Here is a 9642-nt window from a genome sequence, read left to right as displayed (position 1 = left end):
ATATAAATAATATATATATATATCTTGAAGAACTGGACCAAAAGCAAATTAATTAAAAAAATTAATTTTAATGTGGGTTATTTCATTGTTAGGTCAGGAAAGCGTCACCTGTTCCCTCCTCCCTCTCTCTCTTCACCGATTGGTGGAAGTTCTAAGAACGCCCCGCCCTCCAGCCGCAGCGCTCGCTCTGATTGGTCCGCTGTGACGCCAGTAACAGGTGTCCTCTCCTCCTCCTTTCAGGCGCTCTGTCGGGCTTTTCCATCCGAGTGGAAAGCTGGGATGAGAGTTTTAATAATGGCGTGGACTCAGCGGGGAGCAGCTGCTCTTTACTCCCCGTCCGGTACCAGCCAGAAACCTGCGAGCGTCGAGAAACGGATTTTATTGGAGCGTTGAGAGCATTTTAACGGATTTTATTATGTTACCTCACTGAAAGTAAATCTCCGCTGAGAGCTTCAAACTGTGAAACTACCTGCTGCTGGTCGCTGGAAGCGCCTTGTCATGTCGTTACTGTGTGTCAGAGGTAGGTCTTCGCTTTTTACATGGACTTTAAAGGAGTTTCGTGGAAAATCATCGTCCCTCAGTGGAGTAACTTCAAAATTAAGTGTTTGTATCGAGCACAAAAAGTGCCACACTCCTATAAATCTATTATTTGTTTAATACATATTTGTTTTAATAAGTGCAATACACAAATAATATTGTATCTTAAAGTATTTAAGCATCAGTTTGTATTTCTTTTGAAGTATGGCGTGCTAAAAGTGCCTTAGTTTCACAAATATTAATAGCATTTAGATAATAGTTTAAGCTTGCCTCAAATATATTGAATTGCAATCAAATAATCAAAAGTCAGAATTAAGATTAAGAATTTTATTTCATGACATTATCAAATAATGTAATCTTAGTAGTTATTTTATGTGTATTATGATAATATATGGAGTGCCAAAAGTGCCTCAATTTAACAAAAATAATATTTAAGTCAAAATTAAGAATAAGAATTTGATTTCATGACATTATAAAGTTGTGTAATTTTAATAGTTATTTTTACATTTACTGTGATATTCATATGGAGTTCCAAAAATGCCTCAATTTAACTGAAATAATATTTAGGTAATATAGTAGTTTAAATATGCCCCAAATTTATTCAATTGCAATCATATATTTAAACATCAGAATTAAGAATAAACTTTGGGTTTCATTACGTTTAAAATCATTTATAATTTATTTTATTTGTAATTTTTTTTATCCGCCCCGCAAGGGGTCTTTTTGTGGGCTCTAGTGTCCCTTTTTTTTTTTTTTTGTTTTTTTTTTTCAAAGTAGGCTGACAGGAGAGGAGGGAAGACCTGCGGTAAACGTCGTCGGGTCCGGGAGTCGAACCCGCGACAGCCGCGTCGAGGCCTCGTTGCCTCTGAATGTGGGTCGCGTTAACCCCTCCGCCACCACGGCACGCCCGTATTTTGATTTTTATTCGGTATGCCAAAATTGCCACAACATAACAAATTAAGAAATAAGTGAGTAATAGTTTGGGATTAATGGGAAATAAATACATTTGATAAAAATAGTATTAAAGTAAAATTATTTAATGTAAAAATGTTATGTCAAACGCTCTTATTTATTAATTTATTTCCTCGCTCTTGAAATAAATGAACTAGCTTCTGATTGGGTAATCTGCATATTAAATTCACTTTAGATCAATTATAATTACATGAGTTGTTTTGGCCCCGCCCACGGGTGTTCATGGGTAAAGCTCAATTTATTTAAATATTTTTTATTGCCGTTAAAATGAAATTATTATAGATTTAATACATTTTTTGTACATTTGTTGCCAAATTTAAATGATAACAAACAAAAACAAATGTAAAAAAGAATCATTTATTTAATTATGGCACTTTTAGATCTCTATAGTAAAAGTTAATCAACATGACTTCTTAATATCTGATTGGTGAACATCATCTAGTGCAAAAATTATGACTTTATTAATTTAATATGAAAATACACATTGTATTTAATAAACTATTATTGTAGTTAATAAAAAATGTATTTTAGTTTGAATGCAAATTACTAAATTGGTTCAGTTTTTGCTGTTTAGTTTTTGTCAAACTGTTTGTAAAAATAATTAAGACATGGTGCCTGAGAAGAGACTGTTGACCCAGTTTTAACTTATCGGAGCCGCAGCTACTTGAAGTTTAATTACAATTTCATTGTTTGTTTACATTGAGATACTACAAATATATGAGAGGAAACCATAAAATGGGAAGGGAGGATCCTGCTCTGCCAACTTTACATCAGTCAAGCACCTTATGTAATTTGTAATTCTGTGAAACGGCCGCAGCAGTTTGACCCGGTAACGCTAACAGAGCAGGAGTGAATGAGCTGCAAAGCCCAAAACAAACAACTGGATGAGAAAACCTGACTGGAAAAAAACCACAAGAAAATCCTTTAAATCGTTCCAATCGGTAAGAAGATGGAACTCAGCTGTTATGATTAACAAATAAACTGAGACATTTTTGATCATTTTGGCCTCCATAGATCCTGGTAACAGGAGAACAGAGTGAAAAACTAAACTTTCCAGGAGTTTTAATGTCATCCATCCATCCGTCCGTCCGTCCATCTGTTCATCCATCCATCCGTTCATCCATCCATCCATCTGTTCATCCATCCATCCATCCATCTGTTCATCCATCTGTTCATCCATCCGTCTGTTCATCCATCCATCCATCCATCCATCCATCCATCCATCCATCCATCCATCCATCCATCTGTTCATCCATCCATCCATCCATCCATCCATCCATCTGTTCATCCATCTGTTCATCCATCCGTCCATCTGTTCATCCATCCATCCATCCATCCATCCATCCATCCATCCATCCATCCATCCATCCATCCATCTGTTCATCCATCCATCCATCCATCCATCCATCCATCCATCCATCCATCCATCCATCCATCCATCCATCTGTTCATCCATCCACCCGTTCATCCATCCATCTGTTCATCCATCCATCCATCCATCCATCCATCCATCCATCCATCCATCCATCCATCCACCCCCATCCATTCATCCATCCGTCCATCTGTTCATCCATCCATCCGTTCATCCATCCATCCATCCATCCATCCATCCATCCATCCATCCATCTGTTCATCCATTCATCCATCCATCCATCCATCCATCCGTCCATCTGTTCATCCATCCATCCATCTGTTCATCCATCCATCCTTCCATCCATCTGTTCATCCATCTGTTCATCCATTCATCCATCCGTCCATCTGTTCATCCATCCATCCGTCCATCCATCCATCCGTCCATCTGTTCATCCAGCCATCAATCTGTTCATCCATCCATCCGTCCATCCATCCATCCATCTGTTCATCCATCCATCCATCCATCCATCCATCCATCTGTTCATCCATCCATCTGTTCATCCATCCATCCGTCCATCCATCCATCCATCCATCCATCCATCCATCCATCCATCCATCCATCCATCCATCCATCCATCCATCCATCCACCCCCATCCATTCATCCATCCGTCCATCTGTTCATCCATCCATCCGTTCATCCATCCATCCATCCATCCATCCATCCATCTGTTCATCCATTCATCCATCCATCCATCCATCCATCCGTCCATCTGTTCATCCATCCATCCATCTGTTCATCCATCCATCCTTCCATCCATCTGTTCATCCATCTGTTCATCCATTCATCCATCCGTCCATCTGTTCATCCATCCATCCGTCCATCCATCCATCCGTCCATCTGTTCATCCAGCCATCAATCTGTTCATCCATCCATCCGTCCATCCATCCATCAATCTGTTCATCCATCCATCCATCCATCCATCCATCGTGAGATTTTGTTTTCTGGCTCTTTAAAATCTGGCTCACAAAGGACAATAATTCTGGAAATTCAAGTCTGGAAAAGTTTGGACTTTGACATGAAGAGTTTTTTGAAACCAAACAAATTTGCGTATGGATGTAATTATGGGTGTAATTATGGATGTAATTATGGATGTAATTTACATCCACGTATGGAAGTGGCAAAAATCTGATTCATTTTTGTTGGGCGAAAAGATTGAAATTGGGTCGTTCAGCCTGCTGTGAAAAAGTCTGGCACAGGTCGCATTCTCACGCAAAGTGGAATTACGAAAATGAATTTGCCTAATGGAGACACACCAATTATGAAAAACTCAAATTTGTTGATAAAAGATTTTTGCTCCAGGATGTTTTTGCTCCTCGGCTGCATCAAAGTAGATTTATGTTTGAGAAACTGCAATGGAAACACTTTTCACCTCACAGGAGTCACATAATCAATAACCAGATGTTACAGCTGGCGGAAAAGACGACAGAAGACAAGAAGAAGTGGCAGGACAATGTTTTTAATAACTTACTGCATGAATAAAATTATTTTAATTAAGTTAAGTTTAAGCTTTGTTGGGTAAATCCTATATTAAAATAATAATATTATATTCTAACATCTTGTAAATATGAATATTTTAAGCTACAGCAGCAGAGTAATTATTTCATGAAACTTTGAAAAAGGTCGTTTTGACCTCAACAAGCCGGATGAGAGGAGAGACGCTCAGTTCAGACCTGCTTCTGTTTCAGAAAGGAAATGGAAATCTTTAAACCCAGCAGGTTCAGATGGAGGTTTGGTCATCGATGCGCCACAACGGGACGCAGCAACACGTCACCAATAAAACCCCAAAGTCACTTCAACGGGCCGATTGAACCCAATCTGCACATTTCAGGCGTTTCATCTATTTATTGGTGTTTGCTATTGGACACAGAGCCGATGCTATGACTCATACCCTCATGGCTCGACTTAACATTGTTGATTATTTATTGCCAGTTGCGATGATTGGTCTCCATGGCGACGCCATTTCACAACAGATAAGTGTGTTGCTCTTACATGAGGCTCTTTGCGGATATTCATGGGTCGCGTTACGTGTTTCCCATGATCCTCTGGTGTTGGAGACACGTGATTTTATCTACCTGCTCTCTGGCAGACTTAAAACCACTTTTATTGATTTCAGTTTGAATAAACGGAAGCATAATGGTGCTTTAATAAAGCTATTATATATTGCATCTAAGTTAATTTCTATGATGTTGAATTTCTTTAATAAATTAATGCAGGTTTTTATGTTTATCAATTATTCAGGAAAATATGCATTAACAACTACAACATGAGTAAATAGGTTATATTTAAACAAAAACAGTGAAAGCACTAATATAAAAACAAAAATATAAAACCTAATTATCTTGCTAAATTATTGGATAAATGGACAGATGATGTCAACTGCACAGATATTAATAGTTTTTAATGTGTTTGATTATTACACCATCATATTAGTGTAAAGTTCAGTTTTTCAGTGTTTCAGGAACCTCTGGTCATTCATGGAGCTTCTATAGAAATGTGGACTGTGGATGCTAACATTAGCACTAGCGTCATGTTAGCATTGAGATGCTATTTTAGGCTTCATTAGCTTCTCTGATAGGCTAACTCCTGTTAGCATAATTCAAACACCACAATAGTCTTTTCCAGCGTCCAATCAGATCGTTTTCGGATGCAGACATTAACCCACAGTGAGCCGAGAGAAGCGATTTCCATCACTGTTGTTAGAGGATGTAGCTTGTGCGTCAGATTTACGGACGTACCATAAACACAACACAAAGGTTCCAGCTGGAACATTATAGTTTACAGTTTTACATGAAAATAAATAAACTGGAGTTGAGCTACAGATAAAAAAGATTCTTCAGTGTTAAGGTGGTAATGTGGGAGTCTAGAAAAGAAACCTGACATTTTGAACTTGTGTTTCGTTCGTCACTCAGCCGATGTAAATATGGCCGACCTGAACCGTCGCTGCAGAGGAACCAGCAGAGGAATTATGGGAGAGAGCGAGGGATCGCCCCGGAGGAGTAATCCCCAGGCCATCTGCTCTCTCTCTCTCTCTCTCTCTCTCTGTATCTGTTTCTCTCCCTTTTTATCACATTTGTTCATTCTTTCTCTTTTATTGTCTCTTTTTCTCTCATTCTTTCCCTCTTTTGTGTTTTCTCTTGTTCATTTGTTTTTTAGGTCTTTCTCTCTTTTTTCTTTTTTGTTTTTTTGCCCTTTTTTGCTCTTTCTCTTGTTCTTTATCTTGATCCTTCTCTCTCTTGTTCTGTCACTGTTTTGTTCTCTATTGTTTTTTGTTCACTCTTTTCTTTTTCATTCTTTCTCTTTTTTTGTTTTGTTTCTCTTTCATTCTCTTCTCTTGTTCTTTCTTTTTCTTTCATTTGTTCTTTCTGTTTCTCTTTCTTGTTCTTTAGTTTTGGTTTCTCTTTATTTCCCGTCTCAGGTCAAATCATGATTTATATAAATGAAAATGCATTTTAACACATTTCTTCTCTGTAGCGATTCACTGCTGATCTATTAGACAACAAAAGGCGAAACCGTTTAATTCTCCAGGTTCTTATAATCATTAACCACTCAGCAGGATAAACTGCATTTTCTGCTTTAGGGCTGGAAAAAAAGCAGCAAAGAACGACCCAAAGTTACCGTTTAAATCCGTTGATACAGATCTGTGTGCACCATAAGGTGCTCTGTGTTTTTTCCACATTAACGTTTCTCTACCTGCTTATTGACGTCAGTGGAAAGAAAGAAAAAGTTGCAGCTTTCTCTGCATTTTCTCTCCTCCATTAACTCATTGTACCTGTTGTCATCAGTGGAGGTTTCAGTCCTTTAGTTAAAGCGGACTTATTATGCATAATTCACATTTTGGTCGTTTTTGTACTTCTGTTGCTTGTAAAAACAACCAAGACATTTGGGGAAAAAAATGTAAAAAAACACCCACGTGTTTTTTTTTGTTTGTATTTTTTTGCCAAAAATGTTTTTTGGTGTCTGTAAAATAAGCCATTTCAAAAACCTCCATAATCTAATGTCACAGCCCGTTACTTAGCAACCCCAGTAGAATTCCGCCCGTTACCTAGCAACCCCAAACAGCCATTTTGAGTGGGGGCTGTGGGGTGTGGCCAGCAACAGATTGTTTGGATTTAAAGTGACAAGGTGCCATTAAACAGCTAAAATCTTATTATCTAAGAATTATTTTTGTGCAAAATACGTAATGAAGATGTTTTGTTTAGGCCATTAGTCCATCCTAACCTGTTCAAGGAAGCATAATGGGTCGCTTAGGGCACTAACTCAGAGAGGATGGAAATATGAAGCATCCCTCTGTTCCCATCTGGCATGTCAGGCTGCAGAGGTTTAACACACAACCACAGCAATCACCACTAATCCCCAACAAAGCCCTTCAAAATCCCATAAACGCTATTGTATGGATGCATCAGGGGCAAAGATGGCAGGTCTGATAAAACAAAATAAACAAAATGAACCAGTCTATTTTTTTTTTTTTCTTTCTGTCATCGTGACGTTTGTTTACCAGATGTTGTGTTTTGTGCTGCAGCTGTCTCAGCTTATGTTTCATGATTATGTTGAAGTTTCGGTGGTGATGAAAGGTTGGCCTTAATTCCCAGGAATGAAACGATAAAATCAGGATAAATTCTGAAGATGAAAATCAGTCAGACATTTCCAGTTCTAAGTAAGACTCCATTTGGAAGCATAAATGCTACTTTTTTTTCTTTGTAACATTTCTGCTTTAAGGCTGTTAAATCTGTGGAAGAGCTGATATTATTGGAGCTGATCTTATTTCTGGTGGAAAAGCTTTTCTGTGGAGGAGCCTGGGGTTTCTTCTACATTTTAGCTAAATTCTCTCATATTCTGTTTGTCATCTTCTGTTTTTAATTCATTTATGTTTTATGCAAATGATGCATCGTACAGTTTAAACCAGATGTTTACAAACTTCACACCAGCCCATATTTTGTTTCCCCCATTTGACGTGAAATCAGACGAAACTTTTGCTGTTTTCAGTGACGAGCACCGCTAGCTAAAACGTTAGTTTAGCTAATCATGAGCATTAGTTCCGCTATTGCTAAAGCTAAATTGCTATACCACAATGATATTAAGCAGAATCTAATGCTAAAATGTAAAGTGTCAATATGTATTTAACCATACATATTGGTTAAATACGTTTATCAATATAAACACTGTATATATTGATTTATACAGTGAGTCAGTGAGGCATGATATTTATCTAAACATTTTTTAAAAATCTGAGTTTTCTAAGTTTGAAATATATATAAGAATAATGATCTAATATTTTGTTTTTCTGTTTGTCTTTTTTCTAGTGAAAAAAGCCAAACTCCAAGGACCACCAGGTAAGGATTTTTATTTTAATTTTAATGAAGATTCAAAATGGTTCATATTTTACACAAGTGTCTTCAGAGGTTTTTGTGTTGTTTCCTTCAGTAGTTCTTGGTGCAGCGCCCCCACAGGCGAGGAGAGGAACTGGTTTTTCAATTAGTTTGGTTTGTTTGACTCGATGCAAAGTTCAAATGAGACAAATGTTACAATTTTCATCCCCTTTCGAATCAAATCTGCTGGACGATCAGATGTGAAAACACGCTTGGAAAGCATCTAGAAGTTGCGTCACTGAAGCTCTGGAGGTGTAAACTTGGCCACACCTGTTTTAAAAGCTCTTAATTAGAGCTGATTACCCTAAAGTAGGTGTTGTTGGATGTTGGCCTCATGCAGTTTTCTCATTTAGGTTAATCGGTTACTTTCTGGCAAGTGAGTGAAAGCGGGTTGATTATGGATTAATCCTGCGTCCTTCAGCTGCAGCCAGGTGAGCTCAGCTCCTGGGAATAAATCCTGGTGCGGCGCGCGCTTACGCCCAAACCAAAGCCCAGTGACATTTCAGGGAGCAACAGGCAGGAGCTCCAAGTGGAAGTTATGATGTTTGACTCGCATCGATTGGAAACTTAATTATCCCTGCAGATGTTTGCATGTCCTAAGCCTTTTCTTCTTCTTCTGTTATAAACTGCAGAGCCTTCCTGTCCCAGAGCAAACATCAGAGATAACTCTGCTAATCCAGCAGCTTCCTGAAGTGTCAGGTTATCATAACAGACTCTTCTTGTAAAGAGTAAAGCCTTGAAACTCTGTAAATGTTAGTTTTGTTGCCAAGAGTTCTGCATTCAAAGATATTTAATATATTTTTTAGAAGTGCTCAATGATGCAAATTTGGAGAATGTGAAGTTAAACAGTGAAATGTTTGCTTTACAGAAATACAGTCAGTCCTACAATCATTAAAGTGCAACTTAATAAATAAAAATAGCAGCAAAAAATGATTTTACTTCTGAAATTCAATGTAGAAAGTAAAACTTATATTTTATATGAATTAATTGTACACAGACATAAATTGTCTATTTTGATGATTATTGCATGTATTCCAGTATATCAACAGAAAGTTGAGTGGAAAGAAAATAAATAAAAAGTTTATTCAAGAGTTTATTTCAAGAGTTTTCATAGAAATACTTTGTGAAGTGGTTTACACTGCAGGGAATTCTGGGTAAATGTAACCAAACCAAACGTGCTAGCTAGTGCTAGCTAGTGCTAGCTCAACGATGTCTCGTAGTTTTTTACAAATAACAAAAGAGAAATCTTCAACCCATTAAATTTTGACTCTTCTCCATTTTTGTTTACAATTTGTGAAGAAGGAAGTTGAGCTCAGTGATTTCTTCAGAAGTTTTGGTGTCATTTCCTTTGT

At 37.6% G+C, this 9642-nt stretch overlaps 1 protein-coding gene across 1 annotated transcript in view; it reads left to right on the top strand.

Annotated features, from left to right (window-relative positions):
* Window positions 1-282: 282 nt before the first annotated feature.
* The window catches only part of LOC116724899 (protein unc-13 homolog B-like), a 68190-nt gene continuing 58830 nt past the window's right edge, over window positions 283-9642 (top strand). The window contains exons 1-2 of the mRNA XM_032570679.1: window positions 283-520; window positions 8225-8254. Coding sequence (XP_032426570.1) covers window positions 499-520; window positions 8225-8254 — 52 coding nt within the window. The 5' untranslated portion in view covers window positions 283-498. The remainder of the gene's footprint in view (window positions 521-8224; window positions 8255-9642) is intronic.

This window comes from Xiphophorus hellerii, chromosome 8 (genome assembly GCF_003331165.1).
Source record: "Xiphophorus hellerii strain 12219 chromosome 8, Xiphophorus_hellerii-4.1, whole genome shotgun sequence".
In the NCBI taxonomy this organism is placed as follows: domain Eukaryota; kingdom Metazoa; phylum Chordata; class Actinopteri; order Cyprinodontiformes; family Poeciliidae; genus Xiphophorus; species Xiphophorus hellerii.
This window is presented reverse-complemented; position numbering and strand designations above follow the sequence as displayed.